The sequence below is a fragment of the Gossypium arboreum genome, chromosome 3 (genome assembly GCF_025698485.1).
Source record: "Gossypium arboreum isolate Shixiya-1 chromosome 3, ASM2569848v2, whole genome shotgun sequence".
In the NCBI taxonomy this organism is placed as follows: Eukaryota; Viridiplantae; Streptophyta; class Magnoliopsida; order Malvales; family Malvaceae; genus Gossypium; species Gossypium arboreum.
The window spans coordinates 128,544,073-128,561,498 of NC_069072.1; the positions used below are offsets into that span (position 1 = coordinate 128,544,073).

Here is a 17,426-nt window from a genome sequence, read left to right on the forward strand (position 1 = left end):
ATTTTTTGACACACACTCCTCAATAGAGGTGTTCATGGGCCGGGCCGGGCCGGATTCGGGTCTGACTCAACTAAAAAATCATGCTCATTTATTAGGCTCGGGTCGGGCCGGGCCCAATAAATGGGCCTAAAATTTTGCTCAAGCCAGATCCGGATAAAAATACTAAAACCTAGGCTTACCAAATTACCAGTATTGATTTTTTATATTATTTTTTTAAATATATATAATACATCAAAAATATCAAAATAAATATTACCCAACAAATTGAAAATAAATTTTGAAAAATATGTAGACTTAAATAACACTAAGATAATGCAACTTAAGAAGCAAATGCTTCTAAAATAATAAAAAATTAACAAATGCCTTTAAAATAATAAGAAAATTAACAATAAAATAAATTTTATACAATATCCAAACAATAACAACAAAATAATAGCAACATAATAGTAAAATGGTAGCAAAATATGGAGAAAACAACAAGAAAATAACATTCAAAAATAAAAAAAATATGCAGATTTTTTGTCCTTTAGTGAATTTTGGTAAAATTGGGCCTGAGCTAAAAATACCTTACCTGAGGCCCGACCCATTTTTTAAAAGGGCCTTATTTTTTTGTCCAAACCTATTTTTTGAGCCTATATTTTTGCCCAAACCCTCACACATTTTGGGCGGGCCTTCGAGCCGGGCCGGGTAGCCCGGCCCATGCACACCTCTACTCCTCAATTTAAGTATTTATTTTCACATGGATAAGTTACTTTTTTACTCTTACCTTTTTAAATTCTATTAGATAATTTACTTTAAACATAACTTAATTATCACATGTATGTTATAATTTATAATATTTTTAAAAAAATAATTTTATTTTTATTATTTTTAAATAAAATTCCTTTTGTTATTGTTAATTATAATTGTTTTTCATAATACTTTGAGATATCTATTTATTATCATTTTTAATATAATATTTCAAATCCAAATTTCTTCAATTTATTTTAATTATTGACACCTTTTAATATAATATTTTCAAACTTCGTAACAAAACATATATTTTATATACTACTATTATATATTATTAATTTTTATGTTATGATTAAATTTATATTACGTTTTATTTCATTTTAAAAAAATTATGTTGATAAATACTATTAGCTTATGCATTCTATGTATTATTATATTTTTGAAATTTTTATATAAAATAATTAAATAAAATAACTTTCCGCTACTTAAGAAAACACCTTTACAAATGATAAATATATAGTTCTTTAAAATAAATCTTTTAAAAATTACTTCAACTTAAAAAACTACTATTTTCCATATAAAAATCTATCATTCATTCAAAAAATAAATATATAATTTTTAGATAAATCTTCATAGTAGATAAATCTTTTACAAAGATGGTACTTTTTTCATCCCACATAATAAATAGCCATAAAACTAATTATTAAATTTAAATATAAATATTATAAATAATTATAAAATATAATAATAAAATATATTATATTTAAAAAAATTAAGTTCAAATATTAGATATAATATTATTCGAAATAAAAAATAAATATGATTTCAAAAATATAAATATAGATTTATTTTCGAAAGAAAAGAAAACTATACTTTTGCACTCGTTTCAATATAACACAATTCCTTAATTTATTTTAAATTATGACACTAAAGTGTAAGTTTCCTTCCTTTGGCAGTCAGCGGTTTAGTTGATGGCGAGTGGACTCTACGTGTTTTAGTTGATAGCTTCATTTACGCCCAAAAGCCTCATCTAAATCTAAAATATATATTATTTATCTTTCAATATATATATATATTGATTATTTATATTTTCCTTTTTCTCATCACCGACCTTCCTTTTTTTTTTTGGAAAAAAAGTATAATTTTCCTACTGAAGAATTAAGCAGTTAAGCTTGCCGCCAGATCTTTACTCAATTTTAGGGTTTCTTTTTCTTCATTAAAATTCTTTAAAAACCCGATCTCAAATGCACGGCCTAAGCCGCCTCGGCACCGGCAGTAACCGTTCGGTTTCACCATCCCCGCCTTCCTCGCCGCGGTTCCGCCATGGACGTTACAAGAATTTCGCTGGGGGTGGCGGGGGAGTTGGACGTGGCGGGAAGCAGAGTGCGGCCAATAAGATAGTGTTCGTGTTGATATCGACTGTTTTTCGAAGGAAAGGGGTGCTGTTGTTTGCGCCGTTATTGTATATATCAGGAATGTTATTGTACATGGGATTGTTAGGTTTCGATGTTGTAAGCTTGAAAAATGCGGTTGTTGTTGTTCACAGGCGTTCGACCCCCGGCTCGGTTTACCGCAGTCCTCAGCTTTTTCAGAAGCTTTGGCCGCATATGGAGGCTGAGAGCAATGCCACTCACAATGCGGTATATATATATATTTGCTTCTACTTGTATCTTCGTTGTATTCTATTTTGAGAACTCTAAGTTGGTAAAATTAATTTTTGTAGAAATACCTATATAAATTGGCTCATCGAGCTAATGGATATTCTACATACATTTTTTATTAAGCTTCGAGGGGAGATTGTAGAATTTTTAGAAGAAATTGTAACTTTTATGATTTCTAATATTAAATACGGGAGTGGTTAAATGACATAGGGTCGGTGGATGCCAAAATTAAATTTATAAATTGGCTTTAGCTGCCATGTCAAGGGCATCTTTACTTGCACAGAGAATTTCTGTGTTGATTGAGAAGCTACGATCAAAGCCTTTGGCTTAGAAAGAGGATTAAACTCTGAGCAACCTATTGAGTCACTCTAAATTCTCACGCAAGGGTCAATTGGAGAGTGGAATAGCCTTAAGAAAATGGCACTTGCAAGAGGACAAAGATCTTTTACCCTGTCTTCATTTGGAGGTCTTTTTAATGTTCATATTAATGAGAAAGTTTGGCTAATGGAATACTAAATTGAAAATCATGCAGTTGATGACAGCATGGAATCTGAAAATGCATCAAGGTTGGAAGCCGTGTGTCAACTCCATTATTTCTAAAACAGGTCTTAGTTCTTATATGATTTTAACAATTATATTAATCAGTTAAGGATCTTTCTTGATGATCTTTATTTGCTTTCTTTTCAAATTTTAGTAAGCTAGTTCTATGCAAATAATTCATGTTGTTCTTGTAAATATGGTCTATATTAATTTCAACTGTCTGAACATATTTTGATTTGATTATGGGGCTATGATCCTCTAAATGTATCAAAAAAATGTAGAAAAAATTGAGCATACCTTGTTTGATGCATACTTAACATTCACCATTGAGTTTGAGTAACAGAATATGGTGATTTAGAATTCCTATCAGAGGGCTCATATTTCATGTTTATGTACAATTTTTGGGGCATCTTAAACGCTTTGCTTGCACCGAACCAAAGAGAAAAGAAAGGAATGCTTTGCTTGCAGTCTCTAGGAGACAGACATCTATATTATCTTTTGGAAAATTTAAATGGTACTAAAGTTTTTGGTGGTCGCACCTTTATTCAAATCTAACAAATAATAAAAACACCACCTATGTTATCCCAAGGTATTAACTGTCATAGGTTGATAATATCACTGATTCTGTTTAGCCGTCTCCTGGGCCTCTTGTATATATTAGGAGTTAACTGCTGCTTTTTGTGATTTCAAGGTTTCTCAGAATTGCCGAAGTCTAATGGTTTCCTTATAATTGAAGCAAATGGTGGCTTGAATCAACAACGCCTATCGGTATGTCTTAATTCTTGATGATTTTAGTGCATATTAAATCTCAAACAAACAAAAGTTACAGCAGAATGCTTGCTTGCTCATGTGAACATTGGTCTTTAGTTCCCCTGTTTTCCTTCATGCTCCCTTCTTGATGTTAGAGGTGTCATAATGTGCACCCTGTTATATGGTTTTCTTCTGACTAAAACCTTTTACTCTATTGCTTGCAAATATGTTGAATGTTGATGGCATAGGATGGACCATTTGTTCCCAAAAAATGCTGTTAAAATGTGTATGGAGATTTCCTTGAAATATCATGCAGATTCTGGAGTATTGTTGTCTTCATGCTTGCATGAAAATATTTAGCTGTTTTTTCCTTTGTTATATATCAGTGTAGTAATAGCTTGTTAATTATAGAAGATAATGGCACTTTTATTTGATCGCTGCTTCATTCTTTTAATACAGATATGTGATGCAGTGGCGGTGGCGTGGCTTCTGAATGCAACTCTTGTCATTCCAATCTTTCATTTGAACAGTGTTTGGCGAGATTCCAGGTAATATAATCACCATTTTCTTTTTATAATTCACATTCTCACTGAATTTAGGTTTGAAATGAATTTTGGCTACCATTCTCTTTGCATAGAAGGAACGATTTTTCAATCATGTTATTTCATTATAGTCACTAATATGTCATAATTTCTTTTAGCATCTTTGTATTCTGGTTTTTATGGAATTCAAGTTACTTTTTTGTGTTTACTAGCTAATTTTCTATTTAGCAATCTAGCCTATTGCCTTGGAGTTGTCATCCTTTGTCTCTCAGGCTACTTGGGTTGTGCTCCTGCAACTGACTGCTCAATTGGCAGAACATGGATTACTCTAGGTGTAGCAACCATTAGGCATCCTCTTTAATGCATGGGTCTTTGTCATTTGTGGCTTCAGGTGGATGTAGAATGGTATGATTGCTACCGTATAATATTCACAATTCTTGGGGCTATTATACTTGCAAAGTAGCAAGATAAAAGAATAAAATTGAGGATAATTTTGTCACCATGTTCCTCTTATTTTTCCCTTTTTTTTTTTCTGCCTTCTAAGTATACAAATCGCTTTACAGTTCTAGGGTCTTTGGGTTTCCATAATGCTTTTGCTGATCAGCCATAAGCAATTTCACTGGCTTTAGATCTTTAGTCTTCTTGGTCCTGTTGATTCCTGTTAGAAGAAGATACTTGAATAGGGATTTTATTGATGGCATTGCTCTCGCCTTCTCTGCCCACCCATCCCAAAATTGCTCTTTCTGTTATGTTATGATAGTATACCATTCAAATCAAAATGAAAGACGAAGGATTTGGCAGCAGAGTTGTAGACATTAGTCATGGAATGAATTTTAGAAGGTCAGCCTCTAAGGTATAGTCATAGTGTTTTTACTTTTGATAGTACATTTGTAAGCCTAAATGCAAAGTTATACTTATTTCATTACTTATTTTAAATTTGAAAATAAAATATCATAAATAAACTATACAAATGAATATTTTGATCTCAGTTGAGATAAAATTGTTAATGATAATAATGCAAATCCATAAGATGATATTTAATCCTTGTAAAAGATGGCTTTTAATGGCAAGAACTGCTAATTGTCTAGAAACCGCAACAGACTTGCCGATTGCATTGGAAACAACAGTTATTATTTTAAGCACTTTTAATTGATCAACTGCCTTTAGAGAAGTATAAGTGTATATGGATTTGGCTTAATAGAGGGCATCATTTTTAATTTGCCATTTTTTAGACCTCAAGGAGAAACGAGGTCACCTTGCATGAAACTTGAGACCACCTTTTAAAACAGAAATGATTGTTTTATATTTGAATTACTGCTTCCATCACAATTAGGTTTTTTTCAGTTTTCACCTTTTTCGTTAAGATGCTACAAATCATTAATTCCCTTCTTGTTTTTCAATTCATGGCAGCAAGTTTGGAGATATATTTGATGAAGAATTTTTTATACATGCACTTAGAAATCATGTGAATGTGGTCAGAGAGCTTCCTGAAGATGTACTTCAGAGATTTGACAATAATATTAGTAACATTGTTAATTTGAGAGTAAAAGGTTGGTCAAGCGCAGCCCATTATCTCCAGAAGGTTCTTCCAAAGCTAGAGGCAATGGGGTATGCATTTTACTTTTATTTATTGTGTACCATATTTGCCTTTCCCTGTAGAAAAAAAAATTGTGAGAAAATCAAACTAACATTAATGTTCTTCGGGATGGACAGAAACTTGAATGGTCTTATGGAAGTGAAGTACAATCACATTTAGAAGAAATACTAATATTGAAAGAATGATGATGAGTGAGAACAATGTAAAGACTGTAAAAACTAAGGTTTATGTGTAAATTCGTTTGGAGCAGTTATGAGAGTCCTTTCCCTCTTTCCTTTTGGGGGAGCTAACTGCATTTCAGCAAAATTTCAAATGTATCCAAGTAAAGAAAGATTTAGTAAAGTTGAATGTCTAAATAATAGTTGGGGAGTGCTAAAACAAATCACATGTTGAAATTACAGCAGAATACTCTTACTGTAACCAAAAAACCTTGAACGACAGTTTGCCTTGCTATTATCTGTTCAGCACATGACACTAATTTCATCTGTAGAATGTACATGGTGTTCTTTCATCGATCATATTGTCAAAGCAAAAGCAGTTATTGATCATAGTTCTTCCATTTAGTTTAATTCATTAAACATGCCTTGTGATAGTTGGAACATAATCTTATTTAATTCATGCTGTATATTTCTGATTTATCTTTGGAAGTTGGAAGCATTTTATTCTTTTGGATTGTTTGAAGTCTTACATTTACTAGTAGTAGGCACCTCTACATTTTACGATTCTTGAGTTATGTCCAGTGAGAGCTGTGAATATTTTATATATATGTATATATATTGTTCTCTTTACTTCTATTTCATCTACGCTTCCACGTGTTCCATTTCCAATAACAGGGAAAAGGCTTTGTTGACATGGATTTGCAACAAATCATATGCAATAAGCTTACTGCTATATGATTTCATCTTTCAGGGCTGTTCGTATTGCACCCTTCTCTAACAGGTTGGCATATTCTGTTCCTTCTAATGTACAAGGGGTTAGGTGCTTATCCAATTTTCAAGCACTGAGGTTTGCAGAACCTATAAGGACACTTGCTGATAAAATGGTCGAGAGGATGGTCATGAATAGCTCCCATTCTGGAGGGAAATATGTTTCAGTGCATCTTCGGTTTGAAACGGTGTTCTTCTTGTTTCTTGTGCTTTGGTGGATGATTTTTTGATTCATGAATTTAACGTTTAGCCAAATTGTGCTCTAGTTCTGAAAGATAAATGTTTTCTTTGGGAAGGATATGGTTGCATTTTCCTGCTGTGAATATGATGGTGGGGAAGAGGAGAAACGTGAAATGGATATTGCTAGAGAAAGAAGTTGGAGAGGAAAATTTAGGCGAAGGGGCAGAGTTATAAGGCCAGGTGCAAATCGTATGGATGGAAAATGCCCTTTAACTCCTTTGGAGGTATCCAACTATAACTTTTTTTCTCGTTTGTGTGGTTAACTTTAGCACATGTTACCCAGTGTTTTCAGTCAAGTCATTCTTGAATGTTTCTTTTTTTTTTTTTTTTACTGTACAACATATTAATTCTGGAAAGCTAATGTTGCATACTGGAGTGTATATTTGATGGTACTGCAATCTTATTTGGTGATTCTCCTTGTTCAGTATTTAAATGTTAAGATATTGGTGTTTCAGGGTACGCAACTGTCATTTCTGTTAACTGATTTATTAATCTATTTACTTGCTTCTTTAGGTGGGACTGATGCTTAGAGGCATGGGTTTCAATAACAATACATCAGTGTTTGTCGCAGCAGGAAATATTTACAAAGCAGAAAAATACATGGCTCCCCTTAAACAGATGTTTCCGCTTTTAGAAACAAAGGATACATTGACTACTCCAGAAGAGCTTGCTCCATTCAAGGTATTAAGCTTTTGACCTGTTGGGCTGCTTTGTTAAGTCAGACAGAGCAATATCTAATTATAATTGCTTCAAAGGAGGAAGAAGAAAACTAGAAATGATTCAATTCTTTAACATTCTAGTTCATAATGTAGGGCCACTCATCTAGGTTGGCAGCACTTGACTACACCGTTTGCCTTCATAGTGAAGTATTTGTCACAACACAAGGTGGAAATTTCCCCCACTTCTTAATGGGTCATCGTCGCTATTTATTTGGAGGACATGCAAAAACAATTAAGCCTGATAAAAGGAAATTAGCGCTGCTATTTGATAGCTCTCATATCAGGTAAATTGCGCTTCAAATCCATTTCATTCCTGTTTGTACTTTTTGGTCAGATTAGTTATTTTAAAAAGTTGATTTTGCTTTCATTAAATTCCCTTTTGTCTTGTTGGGAGGTTTGGCTTGTTCTGTTGTCAAACTGATTGTTATTAAGCTTCCACATGCTCTAGGTCAGTTGAGTTTGAAGTAACACTACTCTAGTGTTATTAAGTCAGTTGGGGCTGGAAGCAAGCATTTGGCTAATGCAAAGCTTCCATATGCAACAAATCAAAAGCAGTCCCACTTGCAACTTTTATACAAGTTATCATTGTTTCCTAATGGTTCCCAATCGTTGGTCTTTAATGCCTGTTTCTCCATTGCTCTTAACTTCAAACACTCCATCTACTTGCAACCAATCAAGAGATTGTTAAATTCTGTTTGATCAGATGAGGCCATTTATTTACATAATAGATTCCAGTAATTACAAGTTGACCTTGCCAGACCATATTCCTTGAAAGTTTGGATGGGGTATAAAGGAAATCACTTCAACTAGGATCTTTAAAAGTATTGTTGGGGGGATTTTAGGAGAAATTTCTAGATGGAAATTGAGCACGTAAAATTGCCACTTGAAACTCCACAGAAAGGTGGTTTTCTGTCATGAACGACCCAGATTGGATTGGTTGGTTGGAGCAAAAACCAGAGACTTGCCCTGTTTGGTGCTATGAATAAAATATGGCGTCTCTTGAACCTGCAAAAAGTTGGTTCTGCCTGTATAACATGATGGTTTTTGCTCTTTCTAATTTTTTTCCCTAAAATTTGTAAGCTATGAGATTTAAACCTTTAACTTATTAATTCTATATTCAATACCATACCATTCTGTTAATTGCATATTTTCATTAAGAATATGATATTTAATATTAAATTTAATTATTTAATATCATTTTAAAAAAACTTATTGATCAGTTCAACTGGTCAAATTGGTTGAACAATCGAGGTCCTATGGTTTGACTTCTAGTTGAATTCTTTTAACGCTAGTGGGTTTTCAGAACTCCATTAAATCTCCGTAAAAAGACATTTTTTAGTTATTATGCGTGTATATATATTTCTTAATAATATTTATACATTTTTTTACAATTGTGCTAATATTGCAATTTTTTGGATTTCTTTTTTCTTTTTCTTATCTCAAATGTCATTTTCTTTTTTTTTTTCTTAATTATTTTGGATCCCATCAAATTTTAGTAGTCAAATTTCTTTCAAAGAAATATTTATCCACACAATACAATTACATTGGATTTTTGAATTAGTGCATTTGAATATGCTTTCTTTTAAAGAATCTTCAAATTCCTCTTCCAAATGCACTTTAAGTTAACATTAGTTCCTCTTAAACTCTTAATAGGAAGCCAAGACAAATGGTCTTTGATTGCTGGCATTTTGTTTTTTGATCAGGACTGATTTTCTTATTTTCATTCAAGCATTAGTAAAGTTACTTCAGTTTGGCTTTGCTGCCAATATTTGTCTACATCTTTCCATCCATTCAATGTGCTGCTTTAACTGAAAAGTGCCTGATAAAGAGCATGCCTAGTGGTATGTGCATGACAAGTTCACTGACAGCAATAGTCAAGACATTGCAGCTTCTAGTGGTGAGAAAAATAAACCTTATTAGGATTCTTTTTCACTCACTACCTCTATGCTGGTTGGCAGTAATTCAAGACCTTTGCATATGTAGCAAAATGTGTGTGACCAATCTTACAAAAGAGCAGTAGGACTTGGGAGAAGGGGTTGGGGATAACGAACGACTTTGAAATTTTGTTACATTTAGGATTCTTGTAGCTACAAAAGTCATTCATGATGGCATTCTTCTTAGCTAGGCAGTCAATACCACTTGATTCAAATCTCTATAACCATGACTCCACTACCAAAGTCATCTGATAATGCAATTACGGTCTTCGCATGTTATAGCTGATTTGAAAATTGAGTGATCTAGGACTCCTGCTGTAACTGACCCATCTCGAATAGTGTCCTTTTAACTTTTTATTTTGTATCTTGCTTTTCATCAAATTGGAAATAGCTTGCCTTGTGCAGCCACTGAACATTGGGAGGATCAATTATCTAATAAGAACAAACAACTTTGAAATTTTGTTACTTTTAGGATTCAAATAGTAGCTGGAGAAGTCTCATCCTTACCACCACCCTTCTTAGCTTGGCAGTCGATATGAGATGATTCAAATATTTTTTTTTTTATTATTCATCACTTTTTTTTTATTATTCATCACCCCACTGCCAAAACCGTATTATAGCCAACTTAAAAGTTGAGTGATCTTGTACTGCCGCTATAACTGTTCATCTCGAATAATGTATATCCTAAAAGTGATTTTCCAGTGCATCACTGTTGATTGTTGGGACCTATGCAAAGAACAAACTATCACTGGCAGAAAAAAGAATGGGTCTTCTTGTTTTATCTTTTATCCTACTTAGTAAGGCTTTGAATTTTCAATATGCTCCTCTTTCTAAAATTGGAACCTCTTACTATTTATTTTCTCTATTATCTTTTGGGCATTACCCTATCTGCAATTTTTTATGTTCTAGATTTTCTAGTTGTGATGTTTGGTTGGGTTCTACTACTTGAATGATCAGTTTAATTATTGCTTTGGGTAAATTCTATTTACACTCCATGTGGTTCGACTCTTTCCATGTGACACCATGAGATTGCGTTTTTGTTCCTAGAGCATGGTTACTCCTTTAGTTTCATCCAATGAAATCATCTTATTCCTTCACAATTAAGGGTATTTTGTATTTTTATCATGTAAAGTATAGAACTCACAAGGTGCTGTAGTTGAAACAAGTGGTATTGTTGGAGTTTATGTTATTATTTTTTGTTTCACACGAGTTGTTCATAGTTGATATTTGATTTTGCATTTTCGAGCATGGCCTCTTATCTCTTCTTTCCTTCTTTAACTTGTTGGATGTAAGCATCATATGCAAAATCCTAGTCTGTTTATCAAGTGTGTTGGTTGGAATGAGTACGACTTTCATGACTTCTTTCTTTGATTCAGTATATTCTCAAAATAGAAAATTAAATATTTTATTAATTTGTTACCAACCCTGTTCAAAGGGCATACTTCAAAATTATGATATATTGTAATAATATTTTCTGTCAAGTGCATTTGATACTAGAAATATTACTGTTATGTTGCTGGTGTGTGTTTGATAGGTGGGAAACCTTCAGACGGCAGATGAAAGACATGCTGCGGCACAGTGATGTGAAGGGAGGTGAACTGAAGAAACCCAGCGGTTCAGTCTATACATTTCCCATGCCAGATTGCTTGTGTAAACAAACAGAGGCAGCAGCAAATGAAAGCAGTTTGAGTTTTTGAGTACAGACAGTCTCCCTGTAATTTTATGGTGTATCGTCATGCGGTTGAGATGTAGGGTTTAATTCTTTAGTTTTTGATTAGATTATAGATTCTTTCAGGTATTCTTTCAAGATTGAATTGTTCATAATGATTAATTTAGCACGCTGTAAACTTTATTGTTGTATATGATATAAATATATGATCCATCATAGTTTATTGGTGGTTTTGGTAACATGCTTTTACGAGCTGCTCTACTAATTTTGGGCAACTTCCAGCCAACTAGGGTCTTAGGGTTGGGGATTAGATCATATCAGAATCATGTGCTTTTGGCAACCACAGCTGTAGCATCCTCCTTTGCTTTCTTGATCTCTATTAAAAAAAAGTAAGTTTATAAATAACTTTTAAAATAAAAATATTATAATAATTATATATTTTAAGACATTATTTGGTAAAATTTTTTAAATCCACAAGTCCCATTTATTTTCGTTTTAGTGTCTTAAATACAACCTAAGGAGATAAATTTGATGATTAATGGAATATTTTCATGTCAAATGTAGGAGGAGGAATTGTGCTGAGACATTATATCTTAAACAAGGGGATATAAGTGGATCGAGCAAAGATCAAAGTCAGAAAAGGTACCTCACCTGTTGCTAGAGTTAGAAGCGTTTTGGGCTACGTTGGATTTTATCTACGTTCTATTAAAGATTTTATTTTATTTTTTTACAAAAAACATTATAAGGAAAACATTTGAATATATATCTATATAAAGAAATGCTCTCGCCAGATGCTTCGCTAGCAATGAATGTCTAGGATCTACACTGTCGACGAATCTACTACGGGCAACTAAGAAGGTTAGGAATAAAGATGATGAATCAGTGGCTAATGTTGATCAGGTGATGAAGGAGCCCAAACCTTGCAAAGTTTCTTTCAAAGACATGTTGATGGGGAGTGGGAAGGAGGAAAAATATGAGGATGTGCACCTCTCACTTGAGGATGATGATGAGATTACATTCATTGAAGGTGATGTCAATATATCTCTAGATGGATCGTACCCTCAAATCTGCTTTTCTAAAAGAGTCCATAGTCTGATCGATGTATTGTAAAATGGCCATCCATGCATTAGCAAACCTAGACTTCAACACTGTGAGCTCACTATATCTGCAAGCTCACCAATACTACGAGCTCATTATATCCGCGAGCTCACTGAGACTGCGAGCTCCTTACCTTGCAAGTTGCCAACTTGTACTGAAATAATGATGATTTTTTTTATTAGACCTTTTGGTTGCTGATTAGACTGAAATCAACCATTAAAGAAGCAAGTTAACTAAATCTAGTTGCAAGACTAAGTCAAGTTGTAATTATTTTATTATTATTTTCAGCTTAATTGATCTTTCTTGTTCCTATAAACATAGCAATCAATTTTTTATGAAACAGTTGATCACAAACTGATCTTTCTCTAATTTTTGATTTTTTTCTTCTGTTTCAATTCTTTCTTCATAAAAAAAATCCAACAATTGGTATCTAGAGCAACTTGTCTTTGAGGGCCTATTTTCATAAAAATGTCTTCAGCAAACTTTACACCACCCCCCTGTTTTTACAAGAGAAAACTATCACATCTGGTTAGTAAAAATGAAAACCTATCTTTAAGCCTTTAATCTTTGGGAAATTGTAAATGCTGAAATAGAACCAGTAGTGTTGAGGCCAAATCCCACACTTACTCAAATAAAACAATACAGTGAAGAATGTGCCAAAAAACACAAGGCGATGTCTTGCCTACAAAACAGTGTTTCAGACGTGATTTTTCCAAGAATATGGCCTGTGATACTCCCAAACAAGCTTGGGATAAGCTTAAGGAGGAGTTCCAGGGTTCATAGAAGACAATGTAGCAGCAGATGATAAATTTCAGATGAGATTTTGAAAACTTCAAGATGAAGGAAACTGAGACTGTAAAGCAATATTTAGATCGAATCATGGCAGTGGTGAACCTGATAAGATTGCTAGAGGACTAGTTTGCAGATAGTCGAGTAGTTGAGAATGTGATTACCACACTTCTTGAGAGATACGAATCAAAGATTTCCTCATTGGAAGATTCAAGGGATCTATCAACCATCTCACTCTCAGAGTTAATCAATGCTTTGTATGCTCTAAAACAAAGAAGGGCAAGCAGAGAAGAACATTTTTGAAGGAGCTTTTCAAGCTAGAAATAGAGATGCTGCAAGCTCTTTAAGTCAGAAAGAAAAAAGAGCTGTTCAGATAAGAAGGAGAAGTCAAAGAAAGACCGTGGAAATAAAAAATACCCATTATGCCCATATTGCAAAAAGTTAGGGCATCTTGAGAAGTTTTGTTGGTTCAAGCCTAATGCTCAATGCAAAAATTGCAAGCAATTTAATATTTACGAGTTTATTATTGTATTATATTGATTTTTAGTCTGGTAATTCTATTGAACGGTTAGTAATTAATGTATAAGGACTAAATTGTAAAAACCCTAAAAGTTAATCGCTATTGAATTTTTGTAACTAAAAGGTTTAATTAGTGATTGTTTAAGGTTTTAAGTGGAAAATTAACCATTTTAATGATGCATTGACGATAGGAGCATGTTTTTTAGTATTGTTTTGTTTTGAAAATTAAAGCTAAAATAATGAAATAATAAAACAAATAAAAGAATTAAAAGCAACTATTTCTATTTTCTCATAGTCTTCACAGTTTGGAGAAAAGAAAAGTGAAGAAGCCATAGCTAGGTTTCAAGCAAACTTTTGACCCTTGCATGTAAGTTCAAACTGATTTACCTAACTCGATTTACCTAACTCGTATGTTATTTTTCAAAACTGTTAAAGTTTCAAAATATTGCCATTGATGAATTCTTGAAGTTTTGGTGTTAAAATGCTAGTTTTTAAGCTTAGATTTGAAAAGGACTAGTTTATAAAGTGAAAATGGTTAGTTTTGAACTTAGGGACTAAAATGCAGTAATTTTGAATGTGGTTTGTAAATATAGTTATTAGAGGACTGTTGAAGGATGGAATTGAGATCAATTTCAAAATCGCAACTCAAATTTGAAAGTTATGGCAATTTTGGTTTTAGTGGCTAAATTGAATAAAATACGAAACTTTAGGGAATTCTTGTAAAATAAAAATTATTTTTTCAAATGCACATAACTAGTTGATATAAGGTATTTTTCAGTGATAAATTAAAATTTATTATCATATAGATCAAGATTTGAATCAAGTCGAGGATTATCGGGGAAAAAGGAAAACTATTGATTAGTCTCTGCAGTTCAACTTGTCTACCGATTTTTTCAGGTAAGTTCATATGGTAAAATCATATTTAAATCATTATAATGGAATGACATAATTGCAAAAAAAAAAAACCCAAATGTTTGGGGGCTTTTGGTTTTGTGCCCTTGACCTTTTTATTTTTTGATTGACACCCTTAACATTACGATTTTTTAAGAAATCAACCCAGTTTTAACGGTCAACGTGAGTTGACCGTTAATCAAACTTTAGGTCAACATAATAGCCCATGTGGCATGCCACATAAGCACACGATGTCATAGATGACATCATCTATTTAACAAAATTTTTTCTCTTATTTTCTCTCTTGTTACACATTGTTGCTGCCATTTTTTTTCTCTTATTTTCTCTCCTGCCAAAGACCATTTTTATTCTTCAAAACATATGGTTGACTCATTTTATCTACAAGAATATCCATTACCATGATTATAATCATGCTTTTGTGCAATTTTTGTAAACCCACACCACACTTTCAACTTAAAATTATTATTTTTCCCCCCACTGTCGGCTGCCATTTTTTTCTCTCATTTTCTCTCTTGCCAAACACCATTTTTCTTCATGGTACCAACACTAACATACACTAGAGATAGAAAAAAGCATCTTATGCTTAATGGACATACATTCTTCCCCACAAACTTTTGTACTTCATAGGTAATTAGTATGAAACAACTTACCATCTCAGACAATTCCAAAATATCGATAAAAAAAGCCAATACTGCAGCAAGCATACCTTTTGTCACTATGCTCTTTATTGGAACTTGGGTGCGTGTACTGATGTTAGAAAAGAATGCAAGTAATAATCCACCCCTGGCCATTGCTATCAAGAGTCGTGACTGAAGAAATATGTATAAAGTCAAACATGTACAATACTACATCCTTATGCTAAGTTAGAACCAGTTAAGCAGCAATAGAAGGATGAACCCACACAGTAAAGGTCTTTTTGTCTGCCATGGATAATGAAGTTTTGGCATCTCCTCTTTGGTTTAGCTCCAACAATTGCTTCAGAAAATCCTTACTGTCCGCTATCACTAATTCGGGAAACCTATAAAACCATGACAAATGCTTCTTAGTTTTGGATTCAATTCCTTGTAAATTGAATGGCCTAAGCATCGGGAAAATGTCAGAAAGATTGGATTCTCCCATCAATTTCATAATTTTCTCTAATCGATCCTTAATTTCAAGCCCAAGCTTTGCTTCTTCTTCGTTCAACAAACTACCCCATAGCATGCTGATCGTAACGATATTGCCGATTTGTTTAATTTTTTTTCCATGTCAGCATTTTTATTTGTTTAATTTTACCACGTCATCAGTTAACTGGAACGCCACATAGACCAATTTTTTGACCGGCTGTTGACTAATGGTCAGCTGATGGTTACCATTTCAACTGGGTTGATGTTTGAAAAATCCATTACGTGAAAGGCTGATTTCAGAAAATAAAAAGGTTAAGGGCATATATCCAAATGCCCCCAAAGGTTGAGGGCTTTTTTACAATTATGCCTAATAGAATTCTGTATGTATGGATGTTAATTTACACTTTGGAATCTTTACGGTTTAGTATGAAAGGAGGAATATGGATTAATTTGTAAACGTATTATAAATGTGATAATTAAAAACTTGTATGAAGTGCTAATTAGATATGAAATGTGTTATAGTAGACTATATGTACATGATAATGTTACAGTGGTATAAATGTTATAAATTCAATATTAATGCCCTTGTGAACTTAGTAAACTATTAGGATACAATTGACATTCCAATAGATTTAGTTGCACACTTGTACGGGTTGCACTTTGGTGTCTTTGTTTGCACTTCGACACCCTTGTACAACACTACGATGCTTTTTGGTGTAGTGTAGTTACCTAGGTATCCGAATTTATTTACTAGTGTTCATTGGGCTGTTGGATTAATATAGAAAAATAGGAAAATGATTGTTTAATGTTATGAGACTGTATTCAAATGATTATATGAAGAATAAATGGTATGAATGGTATTGAATTGATATAATGTATGTGTATGTTAATAACTTGAATGATATATTACTTGTGATAATGTTATATATATACTCGGTTATACATGGAGTTTACCTTATTACCGTGAAATGTTATGTCAAGTTTACTGTATCGAACAATTAGTTTGAAATGTGTAGTTTATATTTTATGGTAAGTTAATGTTTATTTCATATGAACTTATTAAGAATTTGAAATGCTTATTCTGTTGTTTTCTATTTTTGTAAAGTGTCGATTTGCGAAACTCGTAGGTCAGATCAACTTGAAGAATCACACTATCCCACCATCGTTTCGGTAGTCTTTTGGTTCATTTTAATCATGGTTTTGTGGCATATATGTTTTTGGATAGTAAATTTTGGATGGATAAATTGGTTTGAAATGTTTAATGTTGGAAGTGTGGAATAGTTAAACGCAAAGCATAATGGTAATGTTTGGTATCATGTAGTAATGTTTAATTTATCATTAATTGAGTATGTTTTGATATGGCATGGTTAAAAAAGATAAGAATGCATTGGGTATATGTTGTGATATAATGAACATAACTTGATCTAGTATTTTGAGTTTGTAAGGCATGGTAAATTGAATGATTATGTAACATCCCGAAATCTGGGGTTAGAAGTTTTGAGGTTTGTGGTTAGGGTCAGTGAGTGGGTTGAACGTTTGGGTCTGCTGGTCTGATGGTTAGTTGTGTGTTAGTGTATTTCTGGGTCTCGTGTTCGAATCCCTACGAGTGTTTTTGATATTTTTTTGTTTTTATATTATTTTATTTTTAAAAGGGGAAGTTAATTTTAAAATAGAAAATAAGTTTATGTTCTT

The 17,426-nt window shown here is 32.9% G+C and overlaps 1 protein-coding gene across 1 annotated transcript; it reads left to right on the forward strand.

Annotated features, from left to right (window-relative positions):
* Positions 1–1,800: 1,800 nt before the first annotated feature.
* LOC108476318 (O-fucosyltransferase 9) lies at positions 1,801–11,549 on the forward strand. The gene is made up of 10 exons (XM_017778499.2): positions 1,801–2,372; positions 2,926–2,998; positions 3,625–3,701; positions 4,143–4,231; positions 5,636–5,833; positions 6,732–6,936; positions 7,045–7,212; positions 7,502–7,669; positions 7,801–7,991; positions 11,176–11,549. Exons 1-10 carry the CDS (start codon positions 1,977–1,979, stop codon positions 11,336–11,338), a joined length of 1,728 nt encoding a protein of 575 aa, XP_017633988.1. The 5' UTR covers positions 1,801–1,976; the 3' UTR covers positions 11,339–11,549.
* The last annotated feature ends 5,877 nt before the right edge of the window (positions 11,550–17,426 follow it).

Bases quoted from the DNA above. Each gene is read 5' to 3' on its own strand.
- LOC108476318 (XM_017778499.2), top strand. From the start codon at position 1,977: ATGCACGGCCTAAGCCGCCTCGGCACCGGCAGTAACCGTTCGGTTTCA. The intron at 2,373-2,925 runs GTATATATATAT...AAAATCATGCAG, and splicing joins GCAATGCCACTCACAATGCG to TTGATGACAGCATGGAATCT. The intron at 7,992-11,175 runs GTAAATTGCGCT...TGTGTTTGATAG, and splicing joins TTTGATAGCTCTCATATCAG to GTGGGAAACCTTCAGACGGC.